This window comes from Phodopus roborovskii, unplaced genomic scaffold, assembly GCF_943737965.1.
Source record: "Phodopus roborovskii unplaced genomic scaffold, PHOROB, whole genome shotgun sequence".
Lineage (NCBI taxonomy): Eukaryota > Metazoa > Chordata > Mammalia > Rodentia > Cricetidae > Phodopus > Phodopus roborovskii.
Window position 1 is genome coordinate 33,322,501 of NW_026126433.1, and position 23,105 is coordinate 33,345,605.

The 23,105-nt window shown below is 32.5% G+C and overlaps 1 protein-coding gene across 1 annotated transcript in view; it reads right to left on the reverse strand.

Moving 5' to 3' along the window:
• Suco (SUN domain containing ossification factor) overlaps positions 1-23,105 on the reverse strand; it is a 58,222-nt gene that overhangs the window by 6,797 nt on the left and 28,320 nt on the right. Inside the window, 13 exon segments of the mRNA XM_051186091.1 lie at positions 1,841-1,932; positions 2,371-2,525; positions 3,468-3,572; positions 5,911-5,998; positions 7,069-8,226; positions 10,798-10,888; positions 11,828-11,896; positions 17,086-17,151; positions 17,935-18,026; positions 18,487-18,542; positions 18,745-18,765; positions 20,379-20,484; positions 21,898-22,005. Of these exon segments, the coding sequence (XP_051042048.1) occupies positions 1,841-1,932; positions 2,371-2,525; positions 3,468-3,572; positions 5,911-5,998; positions 7,069-8,226; positions 10,798-10,888; positions 11,828-11,896; positions 17,086-17,151; positions 17,935-18,026; positions 18,487-18,542; positions 18,745-18,765; positions 20,379-20,484; positions 21,898-22,005 (2,207 nt within the window).

Genomic DNA, 23,105 nt, shown 5'->3' on the forward strand with positions numbered 1-23,105 from the left:
GACTTATTTATAGATAATAGACATACTTTTCAGATTTCCAACATGAAAATATTCTGAAGATTTATTTCACAACAACGTGAACTTGTTAAAGCATTACTGGATTTCACACTTATAAAACATGGCTAAACTGATACATTTTTATGATGTTGCTTAAAAACAACAACAAAACAACAAAAACAATTTGACATAGTTCCTTCCCTCTAAGATAAAAAGTAAAAACATGTACAAAATGGGAAAATTCAAGACAGACTAAGATAATTGCCCCAAGAATTTTAATTGATGAGAAATAAAGAAATGAATAACAGAATCAGGAGTGAAGTCTGTTCCTTCCTGCCTATTGTTCTCAACTTTTTTTAAAAGTAGGAATAAGTCAAGATCACATCACTGTTCAAATAAGAAACGATTCTGTTACCAAGAACAAAGCCTATTCTATTTGTCTTGCAAAACAATTAAATATATTAGTCTACTTAATTTAAAATATGACTGTAACGTATGAAAACAAAAACCATCTCAACATATCTCCCAACTGCACAAGTATAGCTCAAATAAGAAATGCACCCACATCAATCTACAAGACCCAATCACTAAATGATTACTAGGCTGTGGAACTGAAAAAGCTGAAGAGAAGCCATCTAAGGCTGATGGGAGGTCACTCAGAACATTTTAGAATAAAGTATGCACTGACATTCACTAAAGCTGACACATATGCTATGACCAAGCACTCCCACCGCCATTTCTGTTGACAGATGCATGTACATGTTGACTTAAAGACATGTAGTAGCCTCAAAACGAAAACAGTTCAAAGGTAAATGCATTCATGTGCAGTATCCGTACAGTGGAATACGGAACCAGAATTAGAATGAACTATGTTAAATGGCATGGTGACTCACAATAATTACATGTTAAAATATGGCTACACTGGGAGGGGAAAATAACAAAGTAGTTTTGGAGGTGTTAATGGTATACTCCACTTTTTAATTAGGATGTGGATTACACAGGCTACGGAGTTTGTAAAAATTTTCTAAGCTTGCACATGGAGTGCATTAAGTATGGAAAGCTTATACTCGTGAAGCTAGGAGTGATTATTTGAAGAACATAATAAGAGAAACATTCTGCTTATTACTAAAATCCTAAAGAAAGGGAGAACAGCTAGTTATTTAGAAAGCACCCCTAAATCAAATATATAATTAACTGGTTATTTTAGTATTGCTGCAAGGATACATTTTTAAGTTTCTTAATAAGCACTAATTACAAAGGAACTAAAACAGAAAACAGTATACATCTGTTCATTCAATGTTAGCATGTCTTGAATGAAACCCAATTATAATCTCTGAGGCAATGAGAGTGCCTCAAAAGTCCTAAACTAGAGACAAAAAGGGTCCTACCTGCACAAGAAGAGGAGGCAGGAAAGCACAGGATGCTATGGGAGCACACTGAGCATTCAGGTTTTCCATAGAAAAGCACAGGATGCTATGGGAGCACAATGAGCATTCAGGTTTTCCATAGCTGCTGAATTTCTCAAACATCCCTTTCTAAAAAGAAATACTTCTAAACAGGAGCATGTGCAAACAAAACTACTCATTGCTAATTAAAACTAAGTCCCCCTCCCCACCCTTTGGGCTTTCAAAGGAACAAAGACGTTTAAAGTATGAAAATGATAAAGTGGCTTTGACTAGCACAAACACAAAGATAACTGATTCATTTTTGCTTGCAGATGGTCACAAACATAGTATGCATGTTAGACATATGCCAGAAGCCAGTTTCATACTAAACATATACATATGTATACACACACACACACACACACATATACACACATATCATATTCACAGAAATCTACCTTCTTTTCCAGTAAACTGCAGAGATTTGGATCTGATGAGGGGGAACGATGTTCTTCTTTTCAAATTCATGTCATCATAGGAAGAGAAACACCTAGTATATTAAGAAGACATCGCATACAATGAGTATATGGTACCTAACTTATTGTATAGCTTTTAAATTGAGGATATTGAGAACTACATAGCACATGGAACAAGCCAAAATTAACATACTGACATTGCTAATGTGAGTAAAACAAATCTGTAAAGGTCATATCTTACAATGTGGATTCTCTTTCATCTTTGAAGCCTACATCTGAATACCTTTCTCAACCAAAACAATTCAAAGGTTTGATGCATTTGTTATTAGTTTCTCTTGATTAGTCACCAGAGCTATCTCTAAGTATAGAGACCATTTTGCTACCAGGGATGCTTTTAATATTTTGGTTTCAAGAGGGAATTACTTCATGTTTCTTTATCTGCTCAACATTTCTTTGAGGGGGAAAAATTGTGAAAGAAAAAAGAAAACTGTATAATATGATGCTTACTTTACCTTTTAGGGCTTGGATATTGATTACTTTTAGGAAGTTTTGAAATGTAATCTCCATCAAATTGAGAAGTGTTACGACAACGTTGCATACAGAGCATCAGTCCCAAGATAACGCATAAAATTAAAGACATAACAAGGTAAATCTGTCGATCTGAAACCTGAAAAGACAAACAATAATAGTTCTAACAGTTAACCATTTTAAAGACTATACAGTGGAACCTAAAATTCAAAGAACAAATAATTTTAAATAGTCAATGTACCAAAACCATAATACAGAGAATGCTGCTTGAAAACAAACTATTAGACATTTATTCCTGCTCTGTTTTCTTCCTTAGAAAAATTTTCAAGCCTATGAAAGTGGTACAGAAGTAGTACAGTCAGCATATTTTATTTATGCCTTAGATCTATGCTCACCATGTTTTGTTAACATTTAGTTTGTCTTTGCATCTGTACTCTCTTCCACAAGGATAAGCATGCGAACATACTGTGGCCTTTCCCACTATATACAACTGAACCACTACTCAGTTATCAAACCCCTTAGACTCAATCTCAATTCCTTAACCTTGCATACCCAATATTTCATTAAGGCTCAGTTTTCTGTCTTTTAAATATATACTTACTTCAACTAACCTATTATTTTCTACTTTTAAAATCCTAGTCCAAGTTAACTTCATCCATGTTCTGATATTGCCTCCTAATAAGTTCCTTTCCTGTTTCTGCTCTTGTCCTTAAACAGACAACTTTCAATAGGGCAGCAAATGAGGAATTTCTCAATATATTATTAAGTATTATTGAGAAGATGCAGATAATTTCTTTACTTAATAATTTCCCATGATTTATAAAGCACAGAATAAAAATCAAACAAAATTGCTTTTTCCCAAAAGACTTGATAGAACTAACATCTGCCTTATAGGTAAGACCAAATCATGAAACCATGTTTTACTAGACTATCACAATGTAGTTTCCAAACAATAAAATAACACATTTTGGTGTTTTGAAAAGTTCTATATAAGTGACAGTTTTGCTTGGTTATAAGGTTGCGCTTCTAACAACCTTTCCAAAGTGCACTGTGTCTTACAATAGAGGCAGTTGACAATTACCTCCCGTTTTAATTCTGCTACAGTTGTTGATAAGTTTGAAACAAGCTGTGTCATGTTGGTCAGTTGTGCCTGTAGCAAGTGGATGGCTTCAGTTTGCCGTTGATCCTATAACAAAAGATTATCATTTTTCTTTATGTTTCATCTATACATTAACTACAAATCACTAAGTTTTATCAAAATGTATTTTTATAAAGATCTTAATGGATAAATATAAACTTTGATGAGAAGTTTAAAAATGTATAAAACACTTTAAGAATCTGGAATTGTGCTAAAGTCTCTAAAAACAATTATATTAATCACTCATGGCCAGGAGGAATACAATGTAACAAGCCAATGAACTACTTTGCCAATTAACATTGTTTCCACAGGTAGGAACTAGTGGATACCAGTCTCATACCTGCTACTCTCACCAAGTGTTTTGAAAAGCAAAGCAGCCAGTAAAAAGAAACACTGCCAAGCTTCTTTGAATTAAGTGTCTGGATATGGAGAATTTTAATGTAAATTTTAAAAAAAATCTTTCCTTTCTCAATAAAATATAATGAACTCAGGATGCCATTACCTACAAGTGGTTATCTGATTGATGCTACACTCCTACCAGTGAAAAGAAAGTCATCAAAGTCACCTCTGCATTTTTATTTCAGAAACTTTTATAATCAACATGTTTAGTTAAATTATCATTCTCATGCATATAGTATACTAGACAACCGATACTAAAATTTTAAACCTCTTAATGAATCTAAGAAGCAAGGAGGGAGGGAGGGAAGGGGAAAAAAAGGCAGATATAAGTCTAGGAAATTGAAAACTCTAACATAAGACCTCATAGAAACAGCATAGCCATGTGTTATTCTAGATCTATGATTTTCAATTTTAGATTCAAAAAAGTTTTAAGTCTCAATTGTGTGTGTAAAGAAAGAGGGATGTATAGAACTACGAAAAGGGTTCATTACTGCAAAACTTTGATTCTTTCTAGTATAGTTTACCTCCTCCCCCCCCCCCCCGCCCCACTTTGCGACAGGGTTTCTCTGTAGCTTTGGAGTCAGTCCTGGAACTCAGCTTTGTAGACCAGGCTGGCCTCAAACTTACAGAGATCTGCCTGCCTCTGCCTCCCAAGTGCTGAGATTAAAGGTGTGTACTACTACCACCAGACTAGTTTACCTTCTTAAAATACTAAATTAATGATTTATTAAATTACTTCTTCTGAAACTCAACTCACATATATCACTGATTAGCCTGAGATAGTTACAAACACCTAAAGACAAGTCTAAACTGGTTAATACTGCTAATCAATACATTTGTTAGATTACAAGTACTTATATAGGTCTTTGAGACATATAAGATCTAGATATCATATAGAGAGAAAATAAAGGCATTATCAGAGTAAAACTCGATATAACATTGTTGGCTGTGATCGCACACACATCATACTTCAAAGTATAATACTGAATTTTTTTTTCCCCTAAGGCAGAGGAATGAATTTGTCACCAGTCATACTGTTTATCATTATCCACATCTGGCCAAGAGATAGATAAATAAAAAAGATGGAAGGATCAAAAGGAAATAAAGCTGTTCTTTTCTGTAATCAACAGGTGTACTACGTAGAAAAACCAAAAAACATTTTGCAATTTTAGAAAGTTACAGAAAGGTTGTATATAATATTCAATGATCAAAAATTTTTTCTAGATGAGATAATGATGCTGATAGCTAGATAGCTTCCCAGACATGACATCATATCCAGCTATCAGAGGAAAATGTGAATAAGCATTACTTTTTCTACTTACATCCCAGTGGATATTTACATCTAGAGTAATATGTAAATCAGAAAAACCATATGGAGAATAGTATGAAATTACTCAAAATGGGAAAACAGACTTTCCATATCACCTAGCAATTCACTGCTGGGTATGGAGCCAAAGGAGATAAAAATAATTTATATCATTTATAGCAGAATTATTTATAATAGATAAAATATGTCATTAACTCAAGTAGACTTTCAGGGAATGAACGGACAAAAAACAAAAAAACACTGGTATATTTACATAATGGGATACTATTCAGCCACACACACACGAGCATCATTTATAGCAATGCAGATCAAGTGAAATGAATCACACACAGAAGACATGCCATATACTCTCACTCATTTGTGCAAACTATTAAGGTAATCTACATAGGAAAGGAAGGTGAAAAGACGAAAAGAAGTGCAATAAAAGAGTGGGATAATTTCTTCTATTTCTTCTTTAGCACAGTGGAAAACTACTGGTTAAAATAATTTATGATATATTTGAAAATAGAGATTATGGTCAATGGTTGAAGTGACTTATTAATTACCCTGATTATCTATTACACATTGTAGAAGCACAGTAATTGTGACACACTCCACAAACATGTACACATATCACATTACCTTCTAAAAAAATAAATATATGATAAAGAAAAAACCAACCTGTTGTTCTGCTATTCTTGAAGTATTCTGAAGCTTTACTATTGTTTTATTGAAAGCCTTTTGCATTTCTTCCATTTGTTTCCGGTACCTATAGAGTAAGAATTATTTTAAATTCACTTTCTCATTCACTGAGTACTGGAAAAGTAATTCTGATTTTGAGATAGGACAATATGCTTTTCTTAAAATGAGCCATTTAGGACTGAACAGTAACACATACAAAAGGCATAACAGTAACACATACAAAAGGCATTACCCAATAGAGCCTGAATACCAACTCTATTCTTCTCATTGCTATAATATATTTAATGTAATTCCTTCAGATGGAGTACAGTGGGAAAAGGCCAGGAATAAATTCCCTTTCCCATACCTTACTGACATCTAGCATTTCAAATTAAGATGGATAAGAAAAAGTGTAGGTCAAGAACTCTAGACATTTTCTGTCCAAGTGATGACAAATGTATGGGAAAAAAATTTTAGGACAGACATTGGACATTTATGAAATATGAAACAGAATAAAGGTACAAGAACAAAAAGACTGAGTCTTAATCATTGAATACATGCACTGACACTAAGGAATAAAGGATATAAATTATGACAAAAGAACTGTAATTCTGTGATCTGTATAAAAGATGTGTTGATATGCTGCATATTTTGTCTGCATAAATAAATGCTGCAATCTTGTCTGATTTTCTCTTATCTTTATATATCTAAGCTCTTAAATACCTGGTCTTAAATACTACAAGCCTTAAGGTATTTTCCCATGTCCTCTCTGGGAATCAGTAAAAATTGCTAAAGTCAAGCAACAGAAGAAGAAAACGATGCTGGACCTGCTAGCACATGCTTACATTCCCAGTTAATCAAGAGGCTGATAAGACTACATGAGCCCAAGAGCTCAAGACAAATCTCAGCAAAACAGTAAGAACACAATAATCATATAGGAGAAAATGAGGTACAGAAAAACAGCCTAGTAATAATGGCATATTACTAAGTAATTATAACAACAAAACAGACAATAATTCTGGAAAGCTTTGAACATCATCCAAGTGGCTTGCCCTCTTTTTTCATCATGCTTATTGTATTACTATGTCTTTGTAGATCTTATTCAGCTATCAAACTTGCCATGTGAAATGGGTTGTGTTAATGTATAAGAAAGCTTACCTTTGACTAAGTTCCTCTAGATAGCGACCACTGAGTGACATGTTAACTTCTAAAGCTTTGATACGATTATTAAGTCTCATAAACACTGATTCCTTCTGGTTTGATCCATGTACAAGATTCCCGTTACCATATCCCAGGTCTGTAGAATTTTGTAATTCAGCATAGAAATCTGTAGCTGTCCTCTGTAGTCCTCTTAAAAGGGCATCTTCTGAAGATTGGTCATCCTCTTTTACTTCAGGCAGCGAAGGATCCATAACTGGAGTCACTGTTTGCTTTGGTATATCAGCTGTACTTGTTTTGGTTTCCCCATCTTCACTATCTGGCACAATGGCTGTGTTCATAGGTGGTGGTACTGTTTCAGATACCTTGGTGACAATTACTGTGGAGGATATGTCTTCTTTCACAGCATTATCCACTACCTCATTAACTTTACTTGTTTCATAAATAACAGAGGGCTTCTCTACAGAATTAAAGCTCTCAGGCTTTTTTTCCATTTCATCATCAGACTCAACAGAACTCTCTTGGGGCATTACTTGTAATGGTGTATGTCCTCCTTCGTATTTAATAGATTCAGATCCTTCTACTTTAGATAGCGAACTCATTTCTGGAGTAATATCTAAAAGAAGAGACTGAGAAAGACTTTGACGATGGCTTGGTTCAATTTCAATTGCATTTGCTGTGTGATTCATCAAATCACCCTGTTGTACACTACTTAAGTCATCAAGAACAACAGTTTCAGCTTCTCTTTCCATGTTCTCACTGTCCACATGTCCACTGGGAGGCTGCAATACTGAAGCCTCCACTGATTCTACAGGAAGTAGTAATGATGGCTGAGCTGGTACAAAATCCTTTCCTTTACTCATAGAAGCTCTGCTGCGTTGTCGATAAAGAGCAATTCTAACAGAGCACCATCTATATATGTACTCCGAAAAACTAGAAATACAACAAATTGAGGTCAGTTCACTGCAAAGTATTTGTGTCTCAGACTCAAACCAGGATGACAACTCTTCCTCCTGTTCACCGCTGCCCAAAAGGGTCACTGTAGATAGACTTGTTTCCTCTTCTTCCTCCTGAACCAGTTGTACAATAGGACTCTCTTTTGGAGTATCTGAGGTTGATGAATCTGTATCACGTATATGGACTTCATTGATTACATATCTAGAAACACATAGACATAATTACATATTACTTAGAAATCTAATGTTCAGATAAGCTTTAGGAAACATCTTAGCACAACATAAGGATGACTGGGATTGCAGAAGTAATGGTGAGTACAAAGTTGTACTCAAGTTTTCCCCATAAAATATTTTTCTATTATATTTTTTAAAAAAGTATTTAAGTCAGAAATGGCAACACAAAATCCACTTACCAAGTAACCTCTTGGTACTTGGTAACTCAAACCACTGTATTTTACCACATCAAATTTGCTTCTTTTTAATGTTTGATTCTAAATAAATGAACACTTTCTTCCTTGCATATAGAGCATACCTTTCTTTCCATAACATTTACTAACTCTTACAAGCCTTACCACCACTCTTTACAGATTAGAAACTAAGATACCCAAGAGCTAGAACTAGAATCCAGGATTTTTAACGCCATCTGCAGAAGTTGGCTAAAGTTCTCAACATTGTGTCTGTAGATGCTGTGAAGAATTCCCACACAGAATACTGTCTGCTTTTAAGGAAATACAATCTTAACATTATCTGAGCTGGTTTTCTTACTAAAAGACAAATATACCTGACCACTTTAATAAAGTCTTGGTTCAGCATAAACCAATGAAACAGATATGTCATTACGTCTGTCTAACCCTTGGCTCTAGAGCAAGTCTGTATGGTTGGGCCTAGGTAGGGGTGGAATAATAGAAAATTATATTGCCCAAGGTTCTGTCTGAGATAAAGACAATTTCCAACTACAATCTTAAAGAACAAAAAACAAACAAAAAACCTGAAATACTAAGGTAATATGCAAAAGCTCCTACTTAAAAAATTACTAACAGGAAGTATTTTCAAGTAGACTACGGTCACAGAGCATTAAAGAAGTAGACTTTCCATTTCACTAAGAGCAAAATACAAAGAGCAAGACAAAACAATTAGATTACGCTTCTCTAAACAGAAAGAGCTATCTATAGCCATACAGATCCATTTAGAACCTAATTATGTTTCTTACATATTTAAGGGCACATCACCTATTAGTTACAGAACAAACTATGACAGTAAAAAGGTGTAATGTCTGAAGAGAGGAAAGAGAAAATGAAACAATTTGGCAAATGTTAAGTTACATACTATTGTACATAACCTAACCTGTTATAGTTAAAACCCTTTAGCATAAGAAAAGAAAGTAACAGCTTTCCATAACTTTTAGCTACAACTTTTAGATATGGAGCCCTGCATTTTTTGTTATCTCACCAAGTGACACTCTACAGTCATTAAAAAAAAAAAAATTAGAGTAAACAAAGAAACCTTAAGTAAAAATTATGTAGTGATATACAATAAAAGTCAATGTGGTAGCCTGTGCCTGAAAATCCAGTACTTGGGAAAGAGCCAGGAGAATCACAAGTTTGGGGCCAGGCTGAACTACATAAGGAGATCATGTCTCAACAACATCCCCTTGCAAATATTAATGTTTGCATGTGAGCATATATATGTGTGTATAAATAAAATTAGACTGCTTAGTTTGTTTTTAAAAATGTTCACTGAGGAAGCCTGGTTATAAAATCAAGAATAGATGCCCCAAATAATTAGAAATACTAAGAATGTCTCTATCACTAATAAATACTTTCAGGTCTTTTTAAGAATCAGTAACACATATAACACATATACTATATTTTTCACTACAACTACCAAATAAATATTTTCAGTCACTTTCAGAATATAAGTATCTTACTCTGTTCAAGATACAAAATCATTTTTTAAACTAGCATGTTTTTTGGAAATTACAGTTCAAATCTTACTGCAATTCTGGTTTCTACAATCGTGTGAAATGGTTCAAATTCAAATATACCCTCTATTAGAGTTCCCAAGAAAAAATGATTTACAGATTTTATACAATAACCATAAACAATTAGCCAAGTCACTGAGTTTGAGTTTATTGTCTAATATAGATTAGATAATCTATATTAGATTGTCTAATATAGACATATATTTGTACCTATAAATATATACCTATAATGTAAATGTCTATGATTAAAAAAACAAAATTATGATATTTTATGTTACCTATACAACACTGCCCAAAGTGTGCCACTGCAAAAAAAAAAAAAAAAAAAAAAAAAAAAAATCCATATAAATCAGTTTGAGAAAGGGAATAACTTAATTTGCTGAGTGACAAACACAATTCAAGAACCACTGTTCTAGGTATCTTGGGTACCTTTTGTGATTTTACAGGGATATCATATATACATATACAATGGTTTTCAAAACTTAATAACAGACAAGCCTTTGAAATCTGTTCTCAAGCCTAAGGTAATAACGTTCAGTAAGGAAATATTTTTCTTGAAAAGATTCAATGTGTGAAAATAATACATAATACCAAAACGAATGTGTGGTCAGGAATGTAGTGTATTTTTAATATACATATACATGATGAAAAGAAGCAACTGAAGTGTTCTAAGTAGCTGTCCCATGGTTCAGGCTCTCAAAGATGACTGTATACATATTACAAATTCTTTCTTTTTGTATTAATACACTCAGTTCTGTTTTAATAGAACTCTGATGCCGCAGTATAACTTACTCAGGTGATGGAACAGGAGCTGAAACACCAGTTGATTCAGGCATTTTAGGTGCAGTTGTGGCAGTGGCATTCTCAGATATACTTTTATTTCCTATTTTAAGAAAGATGCCCACATTGAGTTCAATGTTTAAAAGCTGTACCATAAAATATTTTATTATAACAAATTAAAAAGAGATTTAGCCTCTTGGTGGTAAAAGAAAAAGGTAAATAAATACATTTGCTAGTGAGGAAGTTTTTTTCTTTTAAATCTAAGTCCTCTTAGAAAGATATGCCTGCACATGATCACCACTATAAAGAATGAAGATTATTCCTTAACTTATTTGATATTATAAAATTTGCATAATCTTACATGATTACTATACTTCTAGACCAGAAAGTTATTAGAAAATGAGGAAGTAAAATGGGTAATTTTGAAGCTTACATTTGGATTAGTGGTTTTTAAAAACAATAAAAGGTACCATTTGTTATTCTTTGCTAATGATATGATTTGCCATTCTCTAAAGAAAAAATGGCTTATTACATTAATATTTTTGCTACACAAAAGGAAAGCTAATATAAAGTACCACTAGGGCGTCAAATGCTCAGTAAAGAGACATTTCTGTCACAGCTAGAAAGAATCAAGTATCAATTCAGTTCAGTTGGATAGGGTAGGAGTACCTGCCACCACCCAGACACTAGTGAGACTGAGGTAGGAGGATTGTTAAATTCAAGACCAGCCTGGCAACTTAATAAGATTTGACTCAAGATTTAAATAAATAAATAGATAAATAGATAAATAAATAAATAAAGGCTAGGTGTAATGCTTAGTACTTGTATAGCAGATGTGATGTCCTGGGTCGAATCAATTCTACCAGAGCAGGTGGAAGTATAGAGGGAGAGGGGTCAATTCATGAGTTTTGGACTAAGTCCTTTTCAATGGTCTCTTCATTTCTAAATGAAAATTCTATTTTGTTGGTTTATTACTTCCTTTTTCTAACAAAAGATTCATGAAGTATCAGCTATTTTAAAGACCCATAAAATGATTAGGTACCTTCTGTCAAGTCTTCAGTTTTTGCTCCCAGAATATTAGCAGCAATATTCACCATATTTAGAATGGCATCTAAAACAAAATTCAATCAGAAAACAATACCAATATACCTAAACAGTCTCATTAAAATCTTAATATAGTTTTTAAAGAGTCCATAAAGGTCTTTAAGTCTTTTTCTTTTGACTAGTTACCTTTGTGTTTTCTATCAAAGTCCAATATAGGACACAGATTTTAGCTAAATTTGAAATTCTAATGTTCAGAAGGAATTCTGAATGCAGTTTTTTTTTTTAAATAAAACTTCCTATCTTTTACTAAATACTGTCTTTAGCTAATTACAAAATTCAATTATAGTTCAACATATAGCATGGACTGGGACATGGAAGAAATGATATGATCCAAATTCTTATTTCAATTTTTTAAGAGGTTATATAGTTTAAAAAAAAAAAACTTATATAGACAAAGGATTTTTCTAAATACATAGGAAACAATAAAATGGGAGATTATTATCTAAAGAAAAGCAGTAATTTTCTATTTATGCTATTATCTTACTATCAGTTACAAAAATCTGCAATATACTTAACTAAATTTTTTGATGACTTTTAAAACTAACTAGGCAAAACAATGTTTTAAGGGTTGTATACAGCCCCCAAGTATCTTTGATTGTGTGGATAAGGCAAATTTTTAAGTTAAAATCAAAACTAAGATTAATAGATAGAATAATTTGTAAAACTGGTTGTTAATTTTTTTGCACCCCCCCCCCGTGGGGATAGTTAGCTAACAAATAAAGGTGGTAGAAACCTCCATTTCTATCTTAAAATATACACAAATACATGAGAAGCACAAAAATGGCAGAATTCAATAAGAATCTGGTGATCGGAGTGCAGAGTCTAATAATGTAATCCCTCATAAGTTATGAGGTCAATTCTTCACTATCACACATTTCTATTAAAGTACTGAGTGGGCAGAGGCTGTACTGTAAGTCTCCCAAATTATTTCTTAGACCCCCTCATAAAAGTGATTCATAATTTGTATTGCACTTTCAAGCCAAAAAATGTAAAAAGAAAAGATCTAAGGGAAGGCACATCAAGAAGGCTGAAAGCCAGCTCAGCATGGTCACACAGACCCATATACTTGTGTGTAGGGTGGGAAAAGGACTTCTGACTGCTTTAAAAGGGAGCCCAAGTAGAGTAATTTTGATATGCACATAAGTGTGATTTCATCTGAGTATGGAACAAAAAAATGTACTTTATTTATAATTATTGGAACAACACAAACACTGCCACTTTTAAATGTCTTGCCCTTAGATACAACAAGTTGGTAAAGAGAGAAGTACAGCCCTGGTTTTTTACTTAAGCTAAGATGATGCCTCAGCTGAGGTGTGACAGGAATAGTAACCCCCATCGCCTCACAAACCTCCACGTCAGGAATGGAAACTCCTACTTCTTTATAGACTTACTTGGAATGCCAATAACACCCTATTGGACATGATCCTCTACTCAAACTGCCACCCAAAGTTCAGTCATAGTTGCCTGCTTTACAAAAAATCAAAATTCTAAATGTATAGGTTATATTTCTCTTGTATACAAAGTAAACTTGTATCTCAGATTTCCAATGAACACCTACATTAATCTGTATAAAGAACATAATTTTGTTTTGAACTTAATTTTACTGGTGGCTTAACAATAAGACACAGTATTCTAAATCTTAAAGACCCATTGAACATCATTTTAGAAGATTGCTTAGTTTAAAAAAAAAAAAAGAAAAATTGAGAAGATTTCTATCTACTCAGCTTATCTAACTAAAATAAACAATTTCCTTATGTTCATAGAACATTATTTGTTTTCTCTTTTGGTCTTTTGACATAAAAACAACATTGTGAACAGACTATTCTGACCATTCTACACTTAGAGCCAAATGTGGGCAGCTTTTCTCATCATAAATCACTAAAATCTCTTAGAATGACTAAAGTAGTAACATCAAACACAGTTCCAGACTAGATTAATTTTCCCTAATTTCTCTGAGTTGGGCAAGTCATGTATCCCACATTATTCCTTTAGGAATGAAACATCCTTAAGGACCAAACCCTCTACATTACTGTTGAGTCTCCAATACTTCAATGGCATTTTGGCTTCTGAAAACAAACTCTTGTAAGAATACAGATACAGGAGAGTTTTTGTTAATGCTTCCATATTCCAAGATAAACCAACCAAAACACTACCTCCTTCTATGTGTACCCCATTCCCTCTGGATAATCATACCTACTTCTCTTTATAGGAACACACACACACACACACACACACACACACACACACACACACACACCTCTCTTTATAGGAACACACACACACGCGCGCACGCGCGCACGCATGCACAACACAAAATCCACTTATCATGTAAACAGGTAGCTCAAACTACTATATTTTACTATATCAAATTTAAAATATATTGACTTAAAAGTTACATTTTGTCCTAAATGAGCGTATGTACACATTTATGTTGAGCAGATATGGATATTTCAATAAAATGTAAAACATGTATCTGAGAGGAGAGAAAAGCTTATAAGAATATCAAAATAGGTGGCCATCTAGCAAGTCCACAAGACAAGCACAAATGAAGCAGAAGAAGCATTAGGGACAAGTCTTATTGATGTAAAAGATTTAAGTGTTTTAGTTCAAGAATATTAGCAAGAGTCATAAGAGCTGCCAGAACGGGCATGCACACATGATGCTCTAAGACAGCCATTTCTCCTTTGTAATAGTAAAATTACACAGTATCAAGCTTGTCCAGGTATAGAGTGGGTATGTGTACTGATGATGTATACTTCTGTGAATACTAACTATAGGTTAAATGTCCCTATTCCAAAACACTAAAGCCTGAAAGACAAAATGCTCCAAAAACAGATTTTTGAGCACTAACAGTTCCTACTTCCAAAAGTAGGAAATTTTAAATATGACTTCATATCATGGACCATAATCAAACTTCAGGCATACTACAAATATACAAGTATAAAATTACTTTCAAGCTATGTGTATAAACTATAAAACAAGAGAATTTCATGTTTAAACTTACACCCCAGCCTCAAGACACCTCAAATATTTCAAAATCTAAACTGAAATACTTCTCAAATAAGGAATATGAAATACATACACAACAGATAAAGGAAAAAGGATTTTCTATTAAGACTAAAGTTACAAAATTCTGTCTTGTAGACTATGTATACAATTTTGAAAGGGAAAGTTTATGTCTCTAATCTCAGTATTTAGGAAGTAGAGGCAAAAGGATGACAAGTTTGAAGCAACCTGGGCTACACAGATTTTGTTTCAAAAATCTAAAGAGTAACATATAACTTAGTGTTGTAACTGAGCTGGTCCAGCACGTACAAAGCCCTAGGTCTGCTTTCCAGCACCAAAATGCTGGACTCCAAATAAGCCCAGTTTCAAATTCATTTAGAACTGCCAAACTTGGACATTCTGTTTTTAGACACCTGTCCTTTAGACTAACTAATTCTATACATGTATGAACTCCTTACACTGCTAGTTATCCTATCTTAGAGGATATAACTAAGTCAGGTTCAAAGTCAACTTCAGAGAAGATTGCACAGATTCCATCAGGAAACTTCATGACAGCAAATACTTTGTTTCACCACCTCTCTTATTTTGAAACTTTAAGAGGCATGAGTCATTTCAAGAAGCTATTTTCCATACTATAGAGCAAGTAACAACTCCCTGTCCCTATCATTTCACTATGCAAATATTTCAATACCCAGAACACACAAAGGTAAATGGATTGCCTTTCAAGACCCATAAGAGAAGAAAAAGTAGTGTTACCAAGAAACACATTTCTCAAAGAGAAAGACAAAAAAAGTTGGATCAAAATAAAAATAATAGTCTGTATATAATTAAAGAGTGTATGGTCAGAGAAAAGACTCTAAGTAGGAGATATCCTATACTGACAATTATATGTTTAATGGCATCTGCAAACTAATCCCATAAAAAGAAAAAAAATAAAATAAAACCCAGGATATAAACAGGGTTTCCCCTTATCTAAAACTATGCTAAGAAACTAATTACCTCCCAAGATCTTTTAGCCTAGTTCTAACTCCATGTATAAAAAGAAAAAAAAAAAAAAAAGATGTTTCTTCAAAATTAGTTCAACATCATTAACAATAATGACTATTACATAATACAAACTTAAGAAATGGTAGTAAAATTCAGAAATATAACATATCATCTTATTTTTCACCCCTAAAATAATGCTGTATTACAGCACTATTTTTATATCAGCAATAACATAACAATGAATCCTAAGTGAGAATAGTTGTTCAAACTATTATCAACCATTATCAACAGAGGCTAAGGTTTTAGCTGAGTGTTACAACCATACTTCACATATGAAAGAAAACAAAATAAACAAATATAAATGAAGTATAATGAACTAATATGTAATAAATATTACATAAATGGATTCTCCTCTCACAAATTTTTTAAATGTTTTTATTCCCATCCTTAGAAGACTGCTAAAATCTATACTCCTCCGTAGAAACAGAGAGATAGGAGAAAAGGATAGATGAAAAGAAAAAGGACTGACTCAACTCCACATACACAGCACAAGCTGTCTACCAAAGGATGTGCACACTGTTACAGCCTCAGTGTGCTGTAACACTGAGTTACTCAGTTTTTAATCTCTAAATAATAGAAAACAGTTAACTTTTGTATTCACTGCAAAAATTATGTTCCAGTGGGTAGTATTTTTCTAGAAGTATCTTTAGCTAGCCAAGCCCTAGGTTCACATTAGTTTGGAATATCAATAAACTAAGCCAAGTAGGTATCATAGTCATTTCTTTAGTTGGAAACAACATAATGTTTTATTACTATTATTGGTGCACATAGGAAACAGCTTTAATATTTTGCAGCTGAAAACAAAATAGGCATATGCATAGATTACCAAGCTTTCACTCACAATTTTTTTTTTTTTTTTTTTACTGGTGTGCTGCTTTCTTAATATTTGTCTCCAAGAAATTTATAGCCCTTTCTTCACTACAAAGAAATTGTGTCCCTCAAATTCGATTACATATGATACTTACATTTTCCTCCTTTTCACCTACTATATTTCATTTCCATGGTTATTCCTTTCAAAAGCTAACAAAAGACAATACTGGCAGTTAAGCACCCTAAACTACATGGCAACAAATAGCCTGTCAGAAGGAGAGCAAGAGAGAGTGAAGCTTTAATAATATAAGTAGGAGACCCCCTAATACTCACTTGTAGCAGAACCAAGAAGATTTTTTGAAGATTTATCCTCCACAGTATTATAATCCAGGGGATAATCTGTTTTAAAGAAGATAAAAATAATTTTGATGAGAACTAGTTCTAATAACAGCATTGATAAAGTTCCTATATTTTGCCAGTCAACTGAAACATAAAGTACTATATAGTAAATATTAATTATAAACCTAAAATATGTTCACATAAAGAGGTTCAGAAGCCTTTAAAATATGTAAATCAAGGAAAATAATTGTAATGCTGACCAAAAATATTAAGCACAACTATTTTTTCAACCTTTAGCAAATGTCTTTGTAATTTTTGTAGGAAAATGTCAAAAGAAACTTTATTTTTTTTCAAGTTATGGTTTACACTATTTGGACCAAACAAAGTAGCCAGGGGATTAAAAACTTTCCCTTTCTTACTCAAAGGAGCTTCTAAAAGACTCAGATTTTGATGTGCTTGCTCCAAGGCTCATGCAAGCAAAGGAATCAATACTTACTTCTGCTTTCTTCTGCTGTTTCAGTATCTTAGAAGTTTAACAGAACAGATTCTTATGCTCAAAATTGGGATATACTCATAATTTATAGTGCTAGTGTTAAAAAAGAGAATCCCAATTATAAAAAACTCACTGATGGGTTTGGAATGTAACTTACAAAGCATTCACAATAGAAGATTCACACAACAACAAATAACAAAATAACTAAACTGACCACAATTGTTGATTTATGCAATCCACAACTCACACATTACTACCAGATTACAAAAAAAAAAAAAAAAAAAAAAAAAAAAAAGAAAGGAAAAAAAAATCTAATACTCATTAATAGTTACCTATTTAAAATTACTCACCATAGTCTTCATCAAATAGTTCCTGACGCTCTGACTGATACTGGGAGTCAGCGATTTCTTCATACTCTTCCACCATGCTAGTACCAAAAACCCTGATAACAATTTCATTGCAGGTTTCATTAAAGCAGAAGCTACCAAGGCTCATCACTTCACAACACTTCAGCAAAATGTAACAAAGATTAATTCTGCTAATGCTTTATGGGCCACTAGCTTTCACATATCAAATAATATATTCACCTACCACATCAGTAAAACATAAAATAACAAAGCTTTAAGAAATATAATGACCAAAATTTTCTATTAATCTGTGCCTCTGTGTATTATCAACACAATAAAATAAAAAAGTAAGCTAACAGAAATATATTTAAAAATAAGGTTTATATCTCAGACTATCTTGGTATTGTTCTAAAACATATTTAAATGGAGGCTCAATACCTTATATCTCTACAATACTGATTCCACAAAAAAGAAAATTATCTCTTTACTTTAAAAAGATTTAAAAAAATTTAAATATCACTGCTAAAAACAAGAAATATTTTTGTTTTGTATTACCTTATTAGGCTTAAAGGACAAAAGTGCTCTGATCCAAAATGTGATACTAACTCCACCTAAAAAATAGAAGTACATGAACTTGGAAGCTGGCAGGGCACCCTTAAGTTTAACAGTATACTCAGTCTTCTCATTATAGTATTTCTAAAAATAAAATCATTTCCCCCAAATCAATACTTGTAAAGCTTTGGGAATTTTTTTTGTAATGCATTAATATGCCATGCTCTGTTATTCAATATTGCAAAAGAGAAGGTTGCTAACCTTTATGTACTTGATGAACATCTGAAGCAAGAGAAAGGAAAAGAAAAAGGAATCAGTTCCAAAGTCTGGGTAACATGCCATAAGTAACTTAAGTATCTGCACCCATATGGTATGAAGTAAGCGTAGAAAGCAACAGGTAACATTGTAGTACTCTTAATTCTTTGCAGAAACAAAAGCCATAATTTTCATTTTTTACCATAACAACTTAAAAGCATAATCTGATTACATGTAATAGATTAGCTTTAAGATAATACAGTGAAATATCTTTAAAGCCACTGCCTCTATTTTCTGATAGATTAATAAGGATTCTAAAACCAATGGTAAATATGGCAGCCATGTAAATATATACAGATAAGTGTATATATTAATAAACAAATTAGTTTATTATGAAGTGTTTTTGGTGATTTTAAAATATTGTAGCAAATGTGTTTCAGGGAAAGTATAAATTTTTTACATGAAAGATGCTTCACTTACAAAATGCAAGTTTTAAAAACTAATTGGTATAATTATATTTGGTTCCTTTAGAGGAGCAGAAACTCAAGTAGGAATTTGTATGCACATATAGCATTCACCACTTTAAGAATCACAAGCAAATAGTTTTTACAACTGTCTTTACTAAAGAGGGTTCTTCAAATAAGACAATTCATAAACATTCTATATAGTCTCTCCATAAAAGTAGAGTTTTACGTGGCAACTTTTATACTGAAAATGTCAACTGCATTTTCAATATAGAACCAAGCACTTTTATACTGAAATTAGGAATACTACAAGTTTACACATGTGTAGAAATCAATTTGTCATGCTTTAAACAGAAAGAGTAAAATCCCAGAAGACAAAATTAAGTAACTGTGAGTTCTTAATAGTTAAAGAATAATGAACAGAAATTAGAAGTTCTGCAATTCCAAAAGGCCTTATTATTGACATTATGGTACTTGAAGATGTGTCTACTATTTTCTATTAAAGAAAAAAGGAGTTGGGAATGAGAGGCACAGAAACTTCCATATATTATTTAAATTCAACTCAAGACTGAGAGCTGGGTGAAGGAAGTAATGGGAACATTTAAGTGTTTAAATTTTTAAGTGAAACTGCTAAATGGACCTAGAATATTTCACTTTAATTATAAAAAGAGGAGCCATAAATAAATTGATAGTAAACTTGAATCAACATCTAGGAATCAGATTTTTGAAAATTAAAAACAAATTAGACCTACTTAAAAGATTCCAATGACAGCCATGTTTTAAGTTTCAAAACAGAATACAATACCAGGTAGATGACAATTTATAGACTATAAAGCATGCTGGACATGGGCTGCACTATGTACTTCATGGTACCCGGTTAGGCCAGGGTGAGCTACATGAGACTCTGCCTCAAAACAAAACAAAGTGCCCACAAAAACAAGAAATAATTTGGCATTTTATTAGAGCCAGAAATAAGTTGTTTGGTCTATATTATCAATAATACAAAAAAATGTCAGAATAACAGTGGTCTCATAAAATAATATGGCCTAGTAAGAAATATTTAATTAAAGTGTTAAGCTATAAATTTCCTTTTGATTTCTCTGATTTCTAAACAAGCAGGGTGAATAACTAAAATATTTTCATTATAGGACATAGTTCTATATGCATAAAGATTACCTTCACATATTTTGCATACATCTGTTCATCCAGAGGGAAGCTCTGGACATTCCGCTCATCTCTACCATGAAAAGTACCTAGTTTAATCCATTTATTTGTGGGATATCTGAAAACATAAAAATAAATGTATTGTGTATAGTTTTTCTTCTCATGTTAAACACACAGAATATAAATAAAACAGGCCCCTGAATTAATTTTTTTAAAACTGACAAGTTCTACTTCACTGGGAAAGGATTATTTGAAAAATCACATTAAGGGAAGACAAAAATAGGAACAGAGCAAAAGTAACCAAGAGATACTGGGAGAAAGAAGGAAGATGCCATTACACACAAGCACTAACAATGAATGTGATGAAGAAATGTATGCAAAATAGAAAGTAGGCTAGAAAAAACAGTTTTGCTACATTTAAACAGATATCCTATACAGCTAATTCTTTTTTTAGAGTATTCAAACTCTAAACCTGTTACTGTTTATAACAATTAAAAAGTTCAAAATACTGAGTTCTCTCTTCTCATCTTTCAAAACTATGCATACTTTAATTTTCAGAGCTAGGTATGACCATCCAACACATACAATATTGAAGGGAATAATGTAAAAACAAGGGGGGTTAATATCAAAACAGTAGATGGAATTTTCAAGAAATTTTGAGAATTGCTTTTAAAGGCTGTACAGATAAAATGATGACTGTTAAGAAGAGGAAGAAAGACCACTGGAACTCTTTGATAATCAATGACAGCAGCACAGTGGAGTCACATTCCCTTAGGCAAATCACTGGCACACTAATGTACTTATGGAGCAAATAAACACCCCTACTGTGGAAATAAAGTTAAATTCCAATTAAAATTGCTATGCTTAAAGACAAAATATTCTCAGGATGTAAGAAATAAACAGATGCACATTTTAACAGAAGAAAAAGATATACAGGAAAGGCTGAGGAATATATTAAAGTGCTAAGAATAATAAGTTCTGGATACCAGAAGCAGAATCAAGTTCTCTTTCAAAATGTCTTAGATTTTCATTTCTACCATAACCATGTAAGTAAAAAGTTATTAAAACACTTCACCAAAAATAGACATCATGATATTATATGAAGCATGTGTTTAATAGGTCTTAAAGAATTATCTGAAAGTGTATATATATATATATATATATATATATATATATATATATACATACACATATATATATACATATATATATATATGTATATATATATATGTGTATGTATATATATTCTCATAGTTTCAGATTGGAATCTTGCTTCTCCTAAATAACCAATCATGTGTCTTAAGCAAGCTAACTCCCGATGAGTCTTCAGCTTATGAGGGAATAACATAATAGTTATGTATTTCAAGAGCTAAAATAAGTACTAAGATAAAACAAGCGCCCACAATTAAAATATTACTACAAACTGACATTAAAATAAACTAAAATGATAGAAGACAACAGACTGGCATGTACATTTAATTTTTATTCTGAAATTCTATCATGAACTCTAAAAAATAGTTTAAGAATTTACCTGTCACTGATAGAAACCAGAAAGTCTTTGGGAGTAGAAGAAAATAATTCGTAATTTGCAATATCAAACTGTTTTACTTGAATTGGCTCACAAAGTTCAATAACAAACCTTTAAAAAGAAAATAAGACAATTATTTACATAAACCCATATGAGCAGTTCATATTAAATATCTGTATAAACTAGACATCCACAAGTTACTAAAATGTAACAAAGGAGTAGTGTTTGTAACCCAACTTATCCAGTGGTGAAAATGCCTTGATCAGGAAAAGCACTGACTAATAAGAAAGGAACATTGGTGTTTGCTCCTATGATATTCTTAAAATTACCTTTGTTTTAATAAAATAATTTTACTAAAAACATCCTGGTATGTTATAAGCTGACAAGAATAATCTGAGTATGAAAACCTTTCTTTGATTCAGCAATCTGAAGGCAACATTGCCCCAAATTTCCACCCTTGCATTAACATTTTGCAGAGGTTATTGAAAAGAAACAAAAATGTTTGTCTTAATATTTATTAAGCCAAAGGATTAAAAAATTATGGTCTTCCCAGACTATGAATCAACTAATGTCTATTAAGATTAAGGCCAATAGTTCAATTCCTATTACTTAAAGACACCCTACCCCACCAAAAAGGGGAGAATGTAAGAATCCTACTGATAAGGTAAGATGCCACATTACAACTACTTAGGAAAAAAAACAAGGTAGTAAAAGTATGTTTCCACAGACATAGAAACAAAACTACATATAACAATTGCAGAAAAAAAAGAAATTCATGGCTAGCATTCCAATCTGTTCTAATCAATTTTTTTCACCAAATGCAATTTAATTTTTTTATTATTCTCATTCAATCATTCAATGTGCATATGTGTGGGCACATGAATACCATAACGTATGTATGCTAGAGAGCAACCTACAGCCCCCCCCCCACCATGTTGGCTGTTGAATGAACTCAGGTCACCATGCTTGGCAAACAAGTGCTTAACACACTGAGTCATATTGCTAGCCTCAAATAAAATCAAAGATATTAAAATTAACAGTGTTTAATTTAGGAGAAAAATAGAACTAAAGTGTCAGGAGATGGTAAAAGACCAAACATACAGGCTTCAGAGAAAGGTCATGAAGAAAGTCAAGTAACATTTATCAAATGCTTACTCTGATTTGGATACCTCATTAGACAATTACATTTGGACTCACAACCAAATTCAAAG